The sequence below is a fragment of the Nicotiana tabacum genome, chromosome 14, assembly GCF_000715075.1.
Source record: "Nicotiana tabacum cultivar K326 chromosome 14, ASM71507v2, whole genome shotgun sequence".
Lineage (NCBI taxonomy): Eukaryota > Viridiplantae > Streptophyta > Magnoliopsida > Solanales > Solanaceae > Nicotiana > Nicotiana tabacum.
In genome coordinates, this window is record NC_134093.1 from 32,861,721 (window position 1) to 32,881,940 (window position 20,220).

At 36.5% G+C, this 20,220-nt stretch overlaps 2 protein-coding genes and 1 non-coding gene across 3 annotated transcripts; all 3 read left to right on the forward strand.

Annotated features, from left to right (window-relative positions):
- Positions 1 to 805: 805 nt before the first annotated feature.
- On the forward strand, positions 806 to 12,288 carry LOC107801975 (putative serine/threonine-protein phosphatase 2A regulatory subunit B'' subunit TON2). Its single transcript, XM_016625405.2, has 12 exons — positions 806 to 1,240; positions 4,285 to 4,376; positions 4,477 to 4,539; positions 4,812 to 4,910; positions 5,666 to 5,824; positions 6,977 to 7,048; positions 7,185 to 7,317; positions 7,539 to 7,603; positions 8,700 to 8,775; positions 9,577 to 9,678; positions 10,828 to 11,020; positions 11,760 to 12,288. The coding sequence occupies exons 1-12, from the start codon at positions 1,096 to 1,098 to the stop codon at positions 11,998 to 12,000; spliced, it is 1,440 nt and encodes a 479-aa protein (XP_016480891.1). The 5' UTR covers positions 806 to 1,095; the 3' UTR covers positions 12,001 to 12,288.
- On the forward strand, positions 11,150 to 11,267 carry LOC142169357 (small nucleolar RNA snoR104). The gene has a single exon (XR_012699062.1). It is a non-coding gene; the product is annotated as a small nucleolar RNA snoR104 (small nucleolar RNA).
- A 2,938-nt stretch (positions 12,289 to 15,226) lies between the features above and the next one.
- On the forward strand, positions 15,227 to 18,181 carry LOC107801974 (putative serine/threonine-protein kinase PBL22). Its single transcript, XM_016625403.2, has 8 exons — positions 15,227 to 15,370; positions 15,968 to 16,110; positions 16,214 to 16,422; positions 16,682 to 16,808; positions 16,884 to 16,955; positions 17,053 to 17,236; positions 17,325 to 17,457; positions 17,549 to 18,181. Exons 3-8 carry the CDS (start codon positions 16,219 to 16,221, stop codon positions 17,795 to 17,797), a joined length of 969 nt encoding a protein of 322 aa, XP_016480889.1. The 5' UTR covers positions 15,227 to 15,370; positions 15,968 to 16,110; positions 16,214 to 16,218; the 3' UTR covers positions 17,798 to 18,181.
- Positions 18,182 to 20,220: the final 2,039 nt, after the last annotated feature.

The following is a 20,220-nucleotide window of genomic DNA, read 5'->3' on the forward strand; positions in this document are numbered from 1 at the left end:
CAATTATAATTGTAGGGGACACGAATTTTCAGGCAAAACTTACACCACATTCTATATAAAGTTTAATACAATCTTACTTTTCCGCTTTTTAATCTCATCATTGATGTACCCGAAAATCTTGTTCCCGAAACTGCCATCTTTGCTGTTTCATCTACATTTTAAGGCTAAGTATTGTACATTTCTTCAATTATTGCATTATTTCAGGATCAAATTAGTTCACTTGTCTTGAAACCACATATAAATTCAACTGTACCGTTTTACGGGTAAACAATTGCTGTGTCCGGAAACTTTGTTCCCAAAACTGCCATCTCTGCTGTTTAATCTACATTTTAAGGCTAAGTATTATACATTTATTTAATTATTATATTATTTCAGGATCAAATTAGTTCACTTGTCTAGAAACAATGTATAAATTAAACTGTACCGTTTTACGAGTAAACAATATAATTTAACTTGTGTTCAAGTATCTAAATAAAACTTTTTATTTATTTATTTAAGAAGCTATACATGTATTTGGCCTTTACAAATTATAAAAGTGTTTAAATATTGGGAAGAGTACACGAGTTAGTAGCATGTGTGCTAAGCCAAAGTATAAAGAGGAAAAGACTATTTCCGCGAGCAAACAACAACAAATAAGTTGATCATTATTAACCAAAAGGTTTCGTGGGTATTCCAAAACTTTATTTTTTAATGTGAAACTTTTGAATTTAGATTTAATCTGACCCAATAAAATTATCGAAAATAAAAAAAAAAATAAAAAAAATGAGTTGACGACAAGAAAATATAGGAGCATCAAAATATCCGAGGACTATTTTTTCTTTTTTCTGGACTGAATTTCGAAACGTAAATTTATTATTCCTCTCTTTTGTTGTCTGGATTTTGTTCTTCTTCTGTATAGCGCCACGCTCCCTGTGGACTCATCCGATCGAGCTCCACAGAGTAACGAATCGACAGGCTTCTGGTTCACTACATTTCTAGGGTTTCCATAGTTTGAAACTCGTCAAATCAACACGCCATTTCTGAGAAATTTCTCCAGTTAAAAATAAAAATTGTCTGTTATTTGAATTGGTGGATTCGGCAGCTCAACCTCAAGCAATGTACAGTGGGTCAAGCGATGGCGAAGGTCCTGAGGCTTCGGCGCAGCAGCGAAAGATTCCTCCCGCTTCCTCTATGCTTTGGGTCCGAAACCTCCGTAGATACATCGGATCCGGCGCCGGCCTCGGCTCCGAAGCCCTGATGGGTCAGTCACTCTCTCTTCACGCATTTGAGTTTCCGTTTGCATGGTTTCATTTGGTTTTATTACAACTTGTTTATGCATTTTCCTTTTTTTTACTGTCCCTCCCCCCCCCCCCCCCAAAAAAAAACCCACACACACACAACATAGTTTTACTTTACAATGCTTTTTGTGAGGTTAATTCATGACGTCAACAACAAACCCGGTATAATCCCACAAGCGTATAATGATTTAATTTCTAAGATGATTTGAGGAGTCAGTCACAAGCTGAAATTGAATCTATTTGACCTAAAATTCAATCATTTACTATGCATGTTGATCTCAAAAGGGTAACTTATATATGTGATATTTTTTGTGCTAATTTTAGTTATGGGAATTCGTGTTGTTCACCTCCTATTAATGCTTGAAGGTAAATGATAGATGGAGGAGGATTAATTAAACCACAAGGGGACTTAGTGAGATCCTACTTTGTGGTCGGCTGGTTTTTTGATAGCTGTAGGAGATATTCAAAGTTGTGCGAGCTATCGTGGCATTAAACTCAAGAGTCATACAATGGAACTCTGGGAAAGAGCGATAGAGTGTAAATTTAGGAACACAACAGGAATAACATAGAACCAGTTTGGATTTATGCCTGGTGGATGAGTGGATCTACAACAGAGGTTGTATTCTTGCTAAGAAGTTTGATGAAAATTTATCGCGAAAGGAAGAAAGATGAAAGCATATGATACAGTACCACGAAAGGTCCTTTGGTGGGTGATGGATAAGAAAGAATTCACATTAAATATATAAATGTCATAAATGACATGTATGAAGGAGTTGTCACTAGTGTGAAAACAATAGTAGGAGATACAAAAGAGTTTCCCATAGCACACCAGCATTCTGCATTGATCCCCTACTTATTTATCCTCGTTATGGATGAGCTAATCAACGCAATACGAGATGAGGTCCCATGGTGTATGCTATTTGTTGATGATATTGTGCTAATTGACGAAACTAACAAGGGTATCAACCACAAGCTTGAGCTATGGAGAAGCACCTTAGAGTGTAAGGGTTTTAAAATAAGTAAAAGTAAGGCTGGGTACCTGCAAGTATAGTCATCATGAGAAGAGTGGAGTTGAGGTGAGAGTAGATGGAATTGTGGTGCTAAACGACAAACGATTTAGATATCCAGGCTCGCTGATTCGAGAGAATGGAATGATAGATGAAGATGTTACTTATAGAATTAGAACCGGATGGTTGAAATGAAAAAGTGCTACTAGGGTATTATGTGATAGAAGAATGCCTACCAAAGTGAAAGGTAAGTTCTATAGAACAACTGTACGGCCAACTATATTATATGGTAGTAAATGTTTGGTTGCTAAAGTTTAACATATCCACAAGATGAGTGTTGTAGAAATACAAATGCTAAGATGGATTTGCGGTCACCCAAGATTAGATAAGATTAAAAATAACCGTATTCGCCAGAAGGTGCAAGCAACTAGCACACATTGAGGATAAGATAAGAGAAGGTCGCTTGAGATGGTTTGGTCATGTCCTGCATCGGCCTACAGATGTACCGGTCCATAGGTGTGAAACTATGGTGGGGGTCCTGGGGGAAGGTGTTAAAAGAGGACGGGGTAGACTTAAAATCACATGGAAGAAAGTGATCTCGAAAGATCTACAAATCTTTAGAATAAATGCAAACTTAGCTAAAGGTAGGGCACAATAGAAGAGGAAAATCCATATATGTGATAACTACTAATTGGGAATAGGTTTTAGACTTGGTAGAGAACTTCTATTTGTTACTATTATTGTTTTTATCTTTTACTTGCACTTTTATTTTATTTTGGTAATGACGTTTACTTGCCCTTTTATTTTATGTCGGTAATGACGATGATATGAGTTGAGGATAATGAAAGGAATGGAGATTCGTTTACCGACCCCAACTTGTTTGAGACTGAGGCCTAGTTGTTGTTTTAGATAAATAATGAGTAATATGATATCACAGATTCACAAGTAATTTGACGGTTTTCACTCATTTGTTTTATTTACGCACGCAACTACATTACAGCTCCTTGGAGTGCGGCTCTTTCCCGGACCCTGCGTGAATGCGGGATGCTTTGTGCACCGGGCTATTATTTTTTTACACATTAGAAAGCAGAAAAAATTATTGTAACGATGAGTTTCTCTCATATTATCATGCATTTCATGCCTTCAGAGCAAAGAACGCTCTGTGGTAGTGTACTTACTTTCTATTGATCAAAGGTCCATTCAAAGTTCAAGTGGGCGACTGTAATCAATATGCACTTGTGTCCAATGGTTTCAAAGTGACTCCAAGTTTGTCGCTGCTTCAGGATGGTTTATTTTTATGTAACAATTTAGGTTCCATTTTCAGAGCTGGCATTTTTTCAGCCAATTTATTTGTTTAGTTTTTTCCTCTCCTATATTGGCTTTAGGTGTATTTTAGGTCCAATTTTTTTTTTCTTAAAACTAAAATTAAAATTAAAATAATAGATAAAATTGTAAAATAAATATTGAATTGCAAATAATGTGTGTCCAAATTCCCTTATAACTAAAAACAATTCTTAAAGTATGCATATGATTAAATTCAGTATTTTGCAATACATACTTTATAATAATGATATGAGATGTGCAACGCACGTTCAAAGACAACAACAACAACAATCCAGTATAATCCCACTAGTGGGGTTTGGGGAGGGTAGTGTGTACGCAGACCTTACCCCTACCCTGGGGTAGAGAGGCTGTTTCCGATAGGCCCTCGGCTCCCTCCCTCCAAGAACTCCCCACCTTGCTCTTGGGGTGACTCGAACTCACAACCTCTTAGTTGGAAGCGGAAGGTGCTCACCACTAGAGCAACCCACTAGTGGGATTATACTGGGTTGTTGTTGTTGTTGTTATTGTTGTTGTGTATATTCTGCTTCAAAACTTTCTTGTTATGATTTGGTTTGGTTTAACACTTCCCTTGATATGCAAATCTGTCGCTGTTCTGTAAATCATGAATCTATGTGCAGTATGCGTTATCTGACTATATCTTCATGTTTTCATTTCAGAGCTTGAAACAAAAAGAATCTTGCTAGATATTTTTAAGGACAAGCAACAAAAGAGTGCTGAAGCTGGCACTATTCCTAGCTTCTATAAGAAGGTATCACATTGCATTCTTAGATGATAGTGTAACTCGCGATGTTTCTACCTTATATCCTACTCTCATCCTTGATACTTCTGTCTTTTTTTCTCCTTTTTAGAAACCTGAAGAAGGATCTATTAGTCATAGGGTTCAGCGGCTGGCAAAATACCGATTTTTAAAGGTATTAATACCCTTTTCCTAGTTTGCATATGGTCACTGGTTGTAAAGCGTCAAGCATTGGGATCCAGTCTTCCAGTGCTCTTGGCCAAGGAGCTTTTCTCTGCTGTTGCTGAGGGGGTTTTGTTTTTCTTGTTGATGGCTATCATCATGTTGATATTGATGACTAGTATCTTAACCTATTTTTAGAAAACAGGGTCACTGGGATAGTTGATATTTTTATAGTTCATGTCTGTGAAAATGTATAGAGTTAATTAACTTCTTTTATTTGTTCAGAAACAATCTGACCTTTTGCTAAATGCTGATGATTTGGATGCTATGTGGGTCTGCCTAAGAGAGAACTGTGTGATCGATGATGCAACTGGTGCAGAAAAGGTTAGACAATAACTTTATTTTCCTGATTTCAAATTTTATAACCAGCACCAAGTCAGTTTTCGATTTTCCAGCTCAAAAAAAAAAAAAAAAAACCAGCGCCAAGTCAGATCCTCTTTGGGAGTCTCTCCTCTCTCAGAATCACCTACACATGGGTGTATCATTCAGAAAACTGTCAGCAGCATACTATTGGTTGAACTTAGAGTTTGAGACTATAATTCACAAGTGTTAGAATGGAAAAAGTTCGAGTCCTCACTGTTTCGATATTTTGGCCACATGGCTGTCATACTAAATCACACAATTAAAAAAAAAGGCTGTCATACCAAATCATTGTAGTTGCTTGAATCCTAACCTACTTCCCGTTACTTTGGTCAGCTAGTACTAAACCTGAATGTAGTGATGAAATAGGTATTAAGTGCTTATGGGTGGTATATCTCATTCTTCAGATGTTTGTTTTTTGCTCCTCATTGATGTGTTTGTCTGATTGCTTGACTATATCTTCAACTTCCTCAATTGCTTCTCATTTATGTCTTTTGCACTTACTTTGTGCTTTGTTCTTAGAGTAATTAACCATAGAGATCATTCTGAACCATCTGAGACAAACAGACAAAAACATTTCTTCATTTATTACAACAGACAAAAAAAGTTCTTCATTTATTTACTGTTGTTGTTATATTATTGTTACTATATATATTAATTCTTTGTTTTCTAGCAACATCTGTAAGCATGCTGAGAAAGTGATTCTTTGTCTTGTTTAGATGAATTATGAAGACTTTTGCCACATTGCCTCTGTCTGTACAGAACAAATAGGGCCTAAATGTCGCCGCTTCTTCAGTCCTTCAAATTTCATGAAGTTTGAGAAAGATGAATCAGGGAGAATTGCCATTCTGCCGTTTTACCTTTATGTGATGCGCACAGTGAGTATTATCAACCTGTACCTGCAAAGTCCTTTTAGCTTTAATTTTCTTCCTCCACAATGTTTAAATACACTCAGATATACTTCCCTGTCCCTGGCATGGTGGAAGTATATTGAATCTGTTTGCGTTTTTATACACCGAAATTTGACTGTTTATTGGTTTATTCATAAGCTTTAAGGTTGTTCAATCTGCTTGCTTTGTATATCGAAATTCATATATTCAATGCATTGTTTGTACCCCTGATGAAACTCACTTCTTTTGTGAATAAAAAACATTGTACCAGTTAAGTAAACAACCTTTGATCCTAATTTGTTGGAATGATCAAATCACAATATGTGCGTGTATGTGTTTCTGTGTCTTTGTCTTGCGGTCTTCCTGATGGAAAAGAAGGAAAAATGTGAAGGGACTAAAGAAAGAGATAACGTAAATAAAATTACCTTATAAAAAAACACGATATGTGCGTGTATGTGTTTCTGTGTCTTTGTCTTGCGGTCTTCCTGAAGGAAAAGAAGGAAAATGTGATGGAACTAAAATAAAATAAAAAGAAGAAAAAACATAAATAAGATTCTGCTGGAGTAGTGAGTGTGAATTTTACCTTGTAGGATTGCACCCCTCTGAACCACATAAATCAACTCTATTTTATCTGAAAAAGAAAAAACCAGGGCACTGTGAATTGGCCGTCCTCCAATTCTATAGTTGAGTTAATACGTTATTTGCAGGTCTTGAGATATTGCTATTTGGACTTATTTTGAACAGGAGCTTCTGTTGAGGACGTAAAGTTTACTGAATAGTAAGGCATTCTGTCTCTGTAAGAATTTATACTGTACAAACAGTTGGAAGTTTTTTGTAGTTAAAAGAGATCCTGTGAAAACTACCTACCGGCAGGCTGGTTGGCCATGCTATTCTAACGAGGGTTCATCTTGCGAGATGTAAATTTCACTTAGATGTTGGTGACAGAAGTTGTAGTGTGGTCTTTCAATATTTTCAATTTTGGAAAAGTTGGTTATTTGATACTACTTGTTATTTCCTTGTTCCTCTGGAAGAGTTGACACATCTTCTCTCAAGAGCTGGCTAAAAATAAATTAGGAAGAGGTCTTAAGCTCTCTGTGTCAAATTTCTTACATTTCTAATATGATTTCTCTGCTTTTTTAGGTTTCACTTACTCAAGCCCGAATTGACATGAGCGAGCTTGATGAAGACTCTGATGGCTTCCTTCAACCCCATGTATGGTTCTTCACTATTCTCAACTCCAATGCTTTACATTTATTTGTTTTTTGCCTTATACAGTTATTATCTTAGCAAGTAGCGCACACACTTGGACAAATTGAATTCACACATGCACTTTCTTTTTTGGGGCCAGGAAATGGAAGCCTATATACGGGGCTTGATTCCTAACCTAGCACAGCTTCGAGACATGCCAGCAGCTTTTGTGCAAATGTATTGCCGTATAGCTGCACACAAGTTTTTCTTCTTTTGTGATCCTCATAGACGAGGTTTGTGTTTTTAATGACTGTTTTCATATTACGAGCTTTTGTATATGGTACTCCTGCTGTTTTGTAATCCCGCAAATCAATAATTTCCCAAGCACAAATATTCTTGCTTTATATACCCAATCCATTAGATATTCTTTGCATTATCTTGAGCTGCTAGATAAACTCTTTTATACAATTGTTACTTGAATTTAGCTTGAAAAGTGCAATGTGGACCCCAACAGGTAAGGCATGCATAAAGAAGATTTTGCTTAGCAACTGTCTTCAGGAGTTGATGGAACTTCACCAGGTAACTTCTTCTTGTCGTGTACTACTACTTTATGCAAGTAAGCATGGTTTAAGAGCTACGGATAAATACTGCAGAAGTTCTCTCAAGTGTAAAGCAATCTACCTGTAATTTGTCCTTGTGACAGTTTTGATTGGGCTTTGTTCTCAATCCTTAAGAAATCCTCATAACCCTTCATTTTAATCAGCCTTGAACATTTAACTTCTTTCATGTAGCAACTCCATGAGCAAAATTTAAGGTGTGAATTCTTTACATCAAACTATCTGTCCTCACTTAGTCCACTTTCCGGTTGTTAGAAAGGCACCATAAAACGGAATTTGAGGGATGGGGATGAAGAAGGCTTTAGTATTCCAGATGCCATGTTTCAGCTTCAGTTGAGTAATTTAATTTGATTCACTGAGGAACACAATAAAGTGATGACAATTGTTGAGTTTGTTGAACGTCTTAGAATGTAAAAAAGATGGAGAAACCTGACAGAATGGGAGATTCAAACCTGCATGTTGCTTTTTCTCTGCCTAACTAATTCAATTTAAGTCCAGAAATGCTTTCCAAATGAGCTATTGTCAGAATATCATTTAATAAGCTAACGAGACTTGGCGAAATACTGGAAAGCACTCTTATATCTCAAATTTGTTTCCTCAATTCCTGATACATATTGCAACCCTAGCATTTTGCTGATATTATTGCTTTAAGTGTGTGGGTTGACAAGTAGAAGTTATTTTATTCAGCTGTTCCCAGGACTTTTTTTGGTTCCTAGAACTTAAAACACATAAAAGTGAAGTGATGGTCCTCGGTTAGTATTTTGCACAATTTTATCAAAATTATTTGCATAATTTTGTTAAGAAACCAACTTTTACAAACTATCACCTAGATTCGAAGTAATAGTTTGTTTACACTCTACACTTAAAAAAAATCTGCTACTCCTTTGCGTGTACAAAGATGTTCACTAAACTATTTTGTTGCAAAGTTTTCACTGTATTCTGCAGGAGAAACATATAACTGTTTATAGTTCCTTATTTGTTCTAAAAGTAAGAATCTGCTTTTGCATCAGTTTAACTTTTACTTTGAGGATGATATGTTCACATTATTTTTGTGCTAGGAAACTGAAGAAGAAGTTACTGACACAGAACAAGCTGAAAACTGGTTTTCCCTAACTTCTGCACAGCGCATATGTGGTCAGTGCTCTGAATTTCTTAATTTTGAAGCAGATCCATGTCATGTTTTGTTTACTGCTTTCCTTCTACCCAGCTTCCATTGGAGCTGTCTTTCTTTTACATCGGGGATCTGGGAATGGGAGAGGGGAGACATTTAGAATCGAATCCACACGTATTATGTGGGAGACTCTTACCAGTACTACTAGTATGTTTTATGTTATAGTTCCAAAGGTTCCTGCCGCCTGGATCATATTGTCTGCTAGTTTAACCAGCTCTGATACAGTATTCCCCTTTGAATGAGTACAGTTCCACATAGTACGTGCTGTAAGTACAGAACTGTAAGGTATACAAGTAATTATCGTGGCCTCAAAATGTATGTTCTCTTAATTTCTTTTAAGTTGATAGGAAACAAAGGTTGTCAGTTTAGTGCTTCCAATTTTCTCAATACTTGGTCATGCTACAAGATTGGTTATAACTTTTATACATGGGCTGGTGGAGAATCAAGTATAAACGGCATTTAATGGAGAAAAAAAGGTAGTTATATGTCCAAATACTTGCTAATGTGGTTGTTGTGGGAATCACAGCATGGTATATCCCAATCCCCAGAATAGTTACGCTCACACATCTTTCCTATTATTCCCCTTTTTTCTCCTTATTCTTTTCCTCCCCCTCCTTTTTTTTCTTCTGATTCTCCTCCTCTTCCTCTCTTTCTCTGTGTGTGTGTGTGTGTGTGTGTGTTTCTCTTTTGTTTAATTTTGTTTTTCTGGGTATTCATTCTCTTCTGCCTTCCTTAAGATCAATATGCTTATATGAATTATGCAGACATGTTTCTTGCTCTTGATAAAGATATGAACGGAACATTGAGCAAGCAGGAGCTAAGGGAATATGCTGATGGTACACTAACAGATATCTTCATTGAAAGAGGTAAAACTGAGAGTCTGCTTATGTATCATTGATGTATCTTTCTTGAGGATCTATGGGATGTTTCAGTTGTGTGGTCTGCTGCAGCTGTGGTCTCTTTTCCTAACTATTTCTTTCACTTTCTGCAATTATTGCTTGAAATCCTATAGGAGTCACTCCCGTAGTTCACATTGAAACCTTGCTGTCTGAGATAGACACTTTGCATGTTCACCTACCTGTCACTAGACCTAGGAATCTGATGCTTTGAGATTTCTCTCCATTCTAAACTAGGTAGGGATTCAGCCATGTTTCTTCTTTTTGATACTGGGGGTCACCATGGGACATAGGCTCCAAGATGGGTGAGCTGTCTTACCAAGGGAGTTCCTTGCCAATTGCCACTGTCATGGTAATCCAATCTGGCACCATCTTCAAAGGGCAGTGGGCATAGGCTCCAGGATGGGTGAGCTGTCTCACCTAGGGAGATCCCTGCCAGTTGCTGCTGTCATGGTACTCCAATCTGGCACCACTATCAAGGGTTTTCTCACTGGATGTTGAGTCTATTTCTCCAATTTATTATCAATATTGCAAGACAGGATTAGCACTGGTCAAGCAGTTGATTATGTTCTCATATATCCTATAGGCACTACCAATAGTGTAATCTAAACACTAACATTACCTCCATCATCAGTATAGTTGCCCACTTGATTGCTGCAATCTTTCCCTCCATAGGTCATGTTTACAGTATCTACAGCCCAGGCTCCAGAGAACAGCCCAACACCACTCTTTATCTTCTGGATATTAAAGGATTTTCGCCCTTTTTGGTATGGATTATCCTGAAGTTTTCCATTTACATGACCTAAAGTTATCCTGCCTTCTCCTCAAGGAAATAACACAAACATTTCAAACGAACTTCAGCCACATCATGTTACTTTTCCACCTTGTCTTGCTGCTTGTAACCTGATGCAGCGGACTACCAGAGAAAGCTCTTTCCCCCTTTCATCTAAACTCTCTTGTTATCTCATAAGGTTTTATCTCATACCAATGTGCATTTCCCATTTTTACAGTCAGAAGTCATCTGGGTGCTTTTATTTTTAAACCTCCTATAGCTTTTATATAGTCCTAGGATTGAATTCGTATTTATCGTGAACTTTTTTTGGTTTGTGTAATTGCTAGTTTTTGACGAGCACGTTCGGCGTGGAAAAATTGGAGGCGGCAATGCCCGTGAAATGGATTTTGAAAGCTTTCTTGACTTCGTACTAGCCCTGGAAAACAAGGATGCTCCAGAGGGTTTAACATATTTGTTCAGGTGTCTTGATCTCAATGGAAGGGGTTTCCTAACTACAGCTGATATTCACACGCTATTCAGGTAAAAGGAACATGTAGTTGTATTTTTGCTATGAGGAATTCTCCACCTGTCTAGTCAGTAGTACATAGTTGTTTCGTATTTGTTATTCCAAATTGAGAAAAGGAAAAATGAAATATGGAAGAGAAAGAAGGGATCACAGTTAAGTTTGAGATGTATCCCGATTCAATCTTCCTAAAAAGAGTTTCTGGGATTTCCTACTTGTGGTTCCTGAGATAGTGCTGCAAGTCTCAAATAACCAGATACATAAGCTCATTGAATTATCAGCCACTCAATAGACTGAAGTGTTTATTTGATTCTATACGCTACCACTACTATTTACCACTCCCCTGTACACCAAAAAGGATGCGGATAAGAGGACAAGAACTCATGAAAGTTTAGACGGTCTTAGGTTGACCATCTATGTGTAGAATCTCAACCTAGTTATTGAATTTCTTCCAGTGTCCAGATAAAGGCCTATTTGGTATGATGTAAAATGTTTTTCCTTAATGAAATTCTTTGTATTTGGTTGTCTAGAACTGAAAATTATGTTTCTGTAAATGGAAACACTCCCCACCTCCACTCTCCATTATATTATATTGCACCAACTTTATGTCCGACGAAACACCAAAAATCATTTTACATCATCCAAATAGGGCCAAGTATTTTATGTCTTACAATCAGATTTCTTCTTGTATCACTGAGCATTCCATTATAGTGGTCCATTTCTGATATGGAATGTTATTTGTATTAAAAAAAACAGAGATGTCCATCAAAAATGGATTGAAGGAGGGAACTATGAACTCTGCATCGAGGATGTAAGGGATGAAATATGGGATATGGTGAAGCCGGCTGATGCTTTGAGGATAACACTGGCTGATTTATTGTCATGCAAACAAGGTGGCACCGTTGCAAGCATGCTAATAGACGTGCGTGGTTTCTGGGCCCATGACAACAGGGAAAATCTTCTCCAGGAAGAGGAAGAACCCCAAGAAGAAGGATGAAAGATTCAAAGAGCGAATCATCTGTAATTGCACTAACATCGGATCCTAGTTTGCAGAATAGATTATTCTATGTAGAGAATTTGGCTTTTCTTTAGTTGTGTGAATGGGAAGTGGCTAACTATGCTGTCATTAGGTAGTCTGTCTTGGATGATGAAAAAACCTCCAAAAGTAAGTTTGAAATCTTGTGTAGCAAACAGATATTTGGATGTTGCTTGGTTCCGTGGGCATACCCCATAAAAATTGAGCATGTTTACTAGAAGTCTATTAATGAAAAGCTATGTCAGGAAAGCTGCTCTCTTGTATCATCTCTGCCTTTTGGTTCAAAACTTTGTCTGCATATATGTGGGCTGTGGCCAAGTATTTTCTGCTTTTCATGAACTTGTTGATTTTTATCAACGTGAAACTGATTTGCTGCTCGAAACTAAAGTCTAGAATTCAGGTAACTATGATTAATCTCTCTGAATCTGATTGAAGTCAAAAACCAAAGTGTGCAAGAGATATGCTAGTTTGTTGTTCAAGGAAGCAATGGGAAGACTTATTATCAGAAACAGAAAAAGAGAAGGAAAGGAAACACTAAGAAAAGCTTCACTGAGTACTTAGTTGAGTTTGATTCTAGTTCTTGTCTCATTTGATAAATTTCTTCTGTTTTTGCAAATTTTCATTCTACCTCATTCTCCAATTAAAATCTTTAGATCTTCTTTTCATATCTTCTTCGTCGAGTAGTTTTCTTTCTAACAAATTTATTTCCTTCATTTTTATCATTTGTGCATCAAAATAGAAGTTTCAGATTTGCCCTTTTCACTTCTCTTTCTCAAATAATTTCTTATAATAAAAACTTTAAGATTGAGGTGTAGTTCGTTGATTGAATGAGGCAGAGAAAAACCAAGATAAATATTAAAGTAATAAATGGGACTTAGGACCACTAGAGTTGGTAACCAATTACATTCGACTGCATATACATTATGGTTTATTTATAAAGTACCTTCAGCTTTTAAAACAACTCATATTGGCTGAGAAGAACAATATGTATAACCAGAGACATATCCCTACTAGCTGCAAAAGACACTGACAGCAAATTGATAGCAACACCCTCTTTTGAGATTTTCAATTTTCCAACATTACTCTCCTCTTTAAGGCTACTTTCTTGACTAGAGACTTCTAACTTTTCTCCTCTTTATGGCTAGTTTTGGGGCCAATTGGTTTTGTACCCCTCTCCAAATTTATTTTCGTTTTTGCGTCATTTTCTTTTATTCAAATTGCTCAAATTAATGAAACTTGGGAATAATTGCACATGCTGTCGACATACTTAGGGACAGAGCTAGCATATAAGATATGAGTTCGGCTGAATTTAATAATTTTTTGTTTGGATCTTAACTCAAATATATGTTATAAAATATATACGATATATGTACAAATATTAAATTCCGAATTCAGTAACTCAAATAGTTAGTGGCATCCGAATTCTTGAACTTCAAATCCTCACTCCGCCTGTTCACTGTGTTTACATCCCACCTGTGGGCTTGATATTGTTGGAGGATTTCAACCAAGCAAGACTGTGTCTACTGTCTACCAATCCCTTTGTGTTGTACACTGTAGCTCCCTCCCTCTTCCTCCTAAAATAAAAGACAAAAACTCATAAGAATATAACAAAACTTATAAATGAGACAGAGCAAGACAAAAATGGACAGAGAATATTACAGCTCAAGAATCTTCCATACAAGTACCTCTACACCCTTCTAATCTCCAGCCTTTGGGGGTAAAAAAAGAAAAAAGAAAAAAGAAAAGGTAAATGCCAACAACTTAACAAGAGGTAAATATAGAGGCGACTTAAACTGATACTGTAAACATGACTTGGTATTCACTAAGCATGACTTGGTATTAGAGTCAGTCAAATTATAGTATTCTGTAACGTTGCACAAAACTTAAAATTTAATGTGCATTATGTTCCCCGGAACACTAGATTTAGGTCTAATATAAAACAATAAACAATCAAGTCACCAGAAAATCAAGGATGTGTGATTTCACTAGACATGACTTGGTATTAGAGTCGTCAAATTACACTGATAGTGTAAATATTTCGTAACATTGTACAAAACTTAAATTCAATGTGCATTATGTTCCATGGAACAATTTTCTTGAGTCAAAAGTCTATCGAAAACAGACTCTCTACCTTCCAAGGGGTCGTTTGGTTGGGAAACAAGTGATCCCATAATTAATTATCCCGCGATTAGTTATCCTATTCTCCCATGGGGATTAAAAAAATACTACAATCCCGGGATAACTAATCTCGGAATTAGTTATACCACAATTTTATTCTAAACAAACATGTGATAAACTTATCTCAAATTTAATCCCGAGATTAATTATCCCTTATCTTTCGTACCAAACGAACCCTAAGGATAGGAGTAAGGCTTGCGTATACACTATACTCCCCAAACCCTATTTGTAAAATTCTAGTACTTTTTTTTTTTGGTTGTTGTATGTTCCCTGCAACACTAAATTTATTTAGGTGTAATATAAAAGAAGCCAACAAGCAATTCCAGCAGCAATTTGTGTGTATGGATTTGGGTGTGGGGAATGTCTTATTTGCTCAGCTGTCATGATCTGTAATGATGTGATGCCTCATTCTGCCAACAAAAATTAATAAACAGATACTCTCTTCTTTCCAGGTCATACAAAGAAAAAGAAGGCAAAAAGGCTGATAGTGTGGATACAAGGAAAAGACTTGGATTGATTTTTTCACCTTTTCTTTTGATTCCCTTTCAATTATTTTGTCTGTCCAGTAAAAGTTAGTTTTTTCTTACTGTTCCTAACCTAGTAAAGACAAACTTTTTTACTATCAGTTACAGCTACCTCAGATTGGATGAAACCTTTTCTTCCTTCTTTTCCTATTTTGAAAAGTTCCAAGACTTTACTAAAAGCACATTTTTATTGGTAATTTCATGTCAAATTTGAGGTTTGTAACTAACACCCTTATAAAGATTTTATCTTTTAGGACAACACGGTGCACTAAGCTCCTGCTATGCATGAGGTTCGAAAAATGGCCGAACCACAAGGGTCTAGTACGCAGTCTTATCTTGCAGTCTGAAACTCCCATTTTATATTTAGGGCAACCTGGTGCACAAAGTATTCCATATTTACGCATGATTCGCGGAAGGGCAGTACTCCTTGTGATGTAGACAGAGATACACCCTTAGTGGCTGCTTCCACGACTCGAACCCTGATCTACAGGTCACACTGAGACAAATTTAACGCATTCAAGATTTTATCTTATTATAAGATATTCTTGCTGTGTGGGAAATCTTAGACACCTTTATGCCAATTATCTTTCTACACAAGGGAATCAAAAAGTACTTGTACAACTGACAAGGTATGTAATCTTAACTGAATTGGTGTAAAGAGAGGGCAGAATCTGAGGAAAGCTATAAATAATAAGTCCTCTTTTTCTTATATTTACATAGCAGCAGGCCAAGGAAAAAAGTTAAAGAAAAAAACAAGAGATTCTTTGTTGGTTATAAAAAGAAGGGGTTCTTCAACTGTGGTGGAGCTTCTTTTCTTGAATGACATATTTGTATGTGTAAATGCATGGACAAGAAAGTGGGGTACTATAAGAAATTAGCCAATGAATTGTCTGAATACAAAGGAAATTGGCAGCATTGCTTCCTTACCATAGTTTCTGTTTCCCAAATGGATTCTTGAAATCAATTAATTGACATTTCTCAAAAATTTTGTCATGTCCTTCCTCAGCAATTACTTTTCTAGTACATAAGTTTCCAATCAAGAGGACCACCACTTTCATCTGATTTTTCATAATGGAGTTTAATTTGGTACCTTTATATTCATCTTTATGAAAAAAAATTCAGCTTTTTCAGCAGTAGTTTTGACTTGAAAGTTTCTTCATTGATACATATCAACACAAGTGTCAATTAATGTTCAAATAAGTTGGATGATTTTCTTGGATGGCAAGTTCATTTGCAGCTATAGGAGGAGGAATTGGAGGGGCAGTTGTCCTCTTGGGAGTAATTTTCTTTTTATGCTTTTGCGCGTTTCGCAACAGGAAGAATTCAAATAAGAATTCAGACAGTGCTTCTTCAGATCCATCTGCAGTAGGTAATGTAGAAAAAAATCATCATTAGTTTACTATAGCAATGGAGATGCACTAAAAATTTGCCCTGCTAACTCTACTTTCTGCTAAATGTACTGACCAAAATAGTTACAATGGAGCTGAAAAGGGGAGGACCAAGCCCATCTTTTAAGCAGTTCAGAATGGAAGAGTTGGAGAAAGCCACAAGAAATTTTGATGAGGGCAATCTCATTGGTTGTGGGAGTTTTGGTCTAGTTTTCAAAGGATTGCTTTGTGATGGAACTGTGGTGGCTATAAAAAGGCGTTCGGGGAATCCTAAACAGGAGTTTAATGAAGAGGTATGTCTAGATATTGAAGGGGCTGATTGTTTAATTGAACATATAGAGAAGGGAGTGATAACAAGAAATGGATAATGTACTATCCTTCTCATATTTTCACTTCATATTTCCTATTTTAACAAAAAAGAGAAGTAGAGACTAGAACTTCAAGAAACAAGCTTAATATCAATTCAATACAAGAGTTGAAGCAATCTTGAAACAATCAAATTCAATTATATATCCAAGTGTTAATCACTAAACTTTGCATTTCCAATAATAGGTGGCTTATTTATCAACGATTCAACACCGCAACCTGGTTAATCTTTTAGGCTACTGCCAAGACAGTGGATACTCAATGCTGGTTTTTGAGTATTTTCCAAATGGAAGCATGTGCAATCACTTGTATGGTATGGCTCTATTGAGTAAAGAGCCTTTGATTATATTACTCATTATATATCAAAGCTGATTAGTTCTCTTGTTAGATACAGGAAAGGACTCTGCAACAAAGCTAGAATTCAAGCAAAGGTTATCTATTGCTATTGGAACAGCCAAAGGTATATCAATAAACTCGTTCGAGATAAAAGTTCTGATTAAATCAAGAATGAGAAACAGAAACAAAGATGGCTCTAAAATTGTTATTGACTGTAACAGGTTTAAGTCATTTACATGGCCAACGCCCTTCAATAATCCACGGGAACTTTAAAACAGCTAATGTTTTGGTTGATGAGGACTTCATTGCTAAAGTTGCAGACGCGGGGATTCTGAAGCTACTCGAGAAAATTGATGATGCAGGTCCTTCTGGCCTGAGTTCTGTCAATGCTTTTAGAGATCCAGAGTAAATAGCAATTTGCCATCTGAAGTTCCAGAGTAAAAAAACTTGACTTTTAAGCACTTTTTTGATTCGTTTTCTGTTCCATGCTTAGGATAAACCAAATTGGAATTCTCTGTGAGACAAGTGATGTTTACAGCTTTGGAGTATTCCTGTTAGAGCTCATAACTGGAAAGGAGGCTTCACATATAGATGAATTTGGATCAAACCAAAGTATACTTGAATGGGTAAAGAACCAAAATTTCAATTTTTCTACCTGTTAATAGACTGTATCATATATCATCCTTACACTGAATGATTATTTGAACTCGGCAAAAGGTTGAGAAACAGCTGAGTTCAGACCAATTAGTGGATCATAGGCTGCTGGGAAGCTTCACGGCGGAGGTAATGAGGGATTTGATCAAGTTAGCATTGAGATGCATGAGTTTTCCTGGTCGATATAGGCCAACGATGGAAACAGTCGTGTTGGATCTTGAAAGGATTCTTGAGAAGGAGCAGATGCACACAACTGTTATGGGAGAAGGTACTTCAATAGTTACTCTTGGGAGTCAATTGTTTACAAACTGAAGCAAAGAGATCTCGTCTTGATCTTCACAAAATCTTCTATTTAACTTGAAAGATTTCGGCCTGCAAGAAACAACAAGTAAATGTACATTAGCTTGAATGGCTTTTCCTCTCTCCTATCCTGCTTAATTTTACAAAGCTAGAGAGGCAAAAGGGCGTGGCCTGAAATATTAATGGGCAACCAAATTTTTTTAAGTCCAATAGCCTAGCAGACCTGATACGCGTTGAAGGGCATTATTGTTTGATTTGTGATAATTTATATCCTGCTTGATAGAGCTGCAATGCTGAAAAAATATTAAGTGCAATCTCGTGTTCTTTTTACATTAATGTAACTGAAAAGTAACTAATATTTTTGCTAGTTTCAATTATTTATTCTCATCGGATCAACATGTTTCCATTTCCCACATAGAGCAATTGGTATACATTAAAGATGACTACAGGATGTTCAATTCAGTAATTACATATGTGCCGAATCAAACAAGTTAACATTTACAATTTTTAAAAGCTGGCCTCCACTATGTTGTGCTTATGATGTTTACAATTATCCTCCAATATGTTGTGCTCACGTTGACGTTTCCGTTTCAAAACGGGCGAATAATGCAAAAGGATAGATTGCTCGACAAACTGGGCATGTGCTGTTCCTTAGTAGCCATATCAGGAGGCACTCAGTATGAAAATCGTGCAAACAATAAGTTGTTAACACTCATTCTTGTCCTTAAATTCTTCATAGCAAACAGGGAAAGTGTCGTCATCTATTAGATCTCTGCTGCTGCCATTGAGTTGGTCTACGGGAAAAGGAAACCGGACAATGACGTAGGTAGGTCGTGGCGGTAGTTGTAAAGCTTCAGAAAACTGAAATCGAGTGAAAAGGTAAGAAGAGATGCTATTCCCCAATTCTTCATTAGTGAAGAGTAGCAGATAGAAGCATTGTACCTAACGATGGATCGTTGTTCAGCAGCTTTGACACATCAAAAGGAATGACGGTAGACCAATACCAAAAAGGATTTAATTAGAAATACTATAAAAGTTTCATCAAATTCCCCCCCCCCCCCCCCCCCCCCCCCCCCCCAAAAGAAAAAGAAAAGCAATAAAAAAAATATCACCAGACAACGAAAAAGATTTTAAAAAAATAGCAGAATCTTAACCTTAAAAAGAAGGAAAAGTTTTATAATATACTCATTTTCAGTGGGCATATTACGTAGATTTCCCTTGAAAAATGTGGAAACACCAATTAACCCCATATACAAATTAAAATAATTATTTTATTTTATATACCTACTTTATAAATTTACTCTACCATATATAAAATGCATGGAACTTTTATTGAATCGTTTTGTTTTATTCAATTTGTAAGTGTGTATAAAGGACTATTTCCTCTCCAATTCATGAAGTAAAAGTTTCACACCTTTATACTTTTTTCCATTCCAATTTGCTAAAATTAATGAACGGATGATTGATTGACTCTAAAAACATAGCATGGCATCATCAATTCATACCATTAGAAATCAACGTGGATTCAACTGAGGTAATATCTATGTTGCACCACCATACTTGCTCATCATTGCTCCTGTAATATAGGTACTTGTTGCGTCAACTGGTGACCTATATATAATCCATACATACAAGGAGCAGAACCGTGTTGCAGGTGCACTCGCGCGATATGGAGCCACACAAAACTTGTTTGAGCGGACTCATGTTCTCCATCAACCACCACCCTTTTTGGCACAATAAATGATGGAAGACCAAATAGGCACTGCCTACTTACGAAACACAACAGTGCCTGCATTAGCAAATACAATATATTTTTTGGTAACAATATGCATGTTGGGTTTTTTAAGCATAAATGTAGCTTAAAAGAGGGTGAATGGGAAATGGAGGGAAATTAAAAATATTTGAGTTTCCCTCCTTGACAAAGGGATATTATCCCATATTGAAAGAGGAAGAGATTTTGATGGGTATATATACAATTGCACTTCTTCTAGCTCTTAAAGAGTTAAGAAGAAGGCAAGCCTCGCGCCGTCGTCGTCGCTCGGCTCGGCCTCGGATTCGGATGATCGATTGATTGATTAATTTTTCGGCCTCGGCCTCGGATTCGGATTCGGTCAAATGATCGATTGATTGATTAATTTTTTGGACCAAATTTATTTGTTAATAGTAAATATTAACAGAATTGTTATTAAATATCCTATTTTTTGTAAACGGAATATTAATATTAAATCCAAACGTAATAGTATATGCCCTTCATTTTTTATAAAAGACATTTACAAAACAGTTTGCACCTCTTCAGAAGAACAATTTGTACCTCTTCAAATCTGAAGAGTTGAAGAACAGTTTGCACCTCTTCAGATTTGAAGAAACAGTTGGCACCTCTTCGGATTTGAAGAGTTGCACCTCTTCAGATTGAGCTCAACATTGGCTATAAATAC

Excerpts from the sequence above, each read along its gene's own strand:
- LOC107801974 (XM_016625403.2), top strand. The coding sequence starts at position 16,219 with ATGGAGCTGAAAAGGGGAGGACCAAGCCCATCTTTTAAGCAGTTCAGA. Across the intron at positions 16,423-16,681 it reads AACAGGAGTTTAATGAAGAG|GTGGCTTATTTATCAACGAT; the intron begins GTATGTCTAGAT and ends TTCCAATAATAG. Across the intron at positions 16,956-17,052 it reads TGCTATTGGAACAGCCAAAG|GTTTAAGTCATTTACATGGC; the intron begins GTATATCAATAA and ends TGACTGTAACAG.
- LOC107801975 (XM_016625405.2), top strand. The coding sequence starts at position 1,096 with ATGTACAGTGGGTCAAGCGATGGCGAAGGTCCTGAGGCTTCGGCGCAG. Across the intron at positions 4,377-4,476 it reads TTCCTAGCTTCTATAAGAAG|AAACCTGAAGAAGGATCTAT; the intron begins GTATCACATTGC and ends TCTCCTTTTTAG. Across the intron at positions 9,679-10,827 it reads AGATATCTTCATTGAAAGAG|TTTTTGACGAGCACGTTCGG; the intron begins GTAAAACTGAGA and ends TGTAATTGCTAG.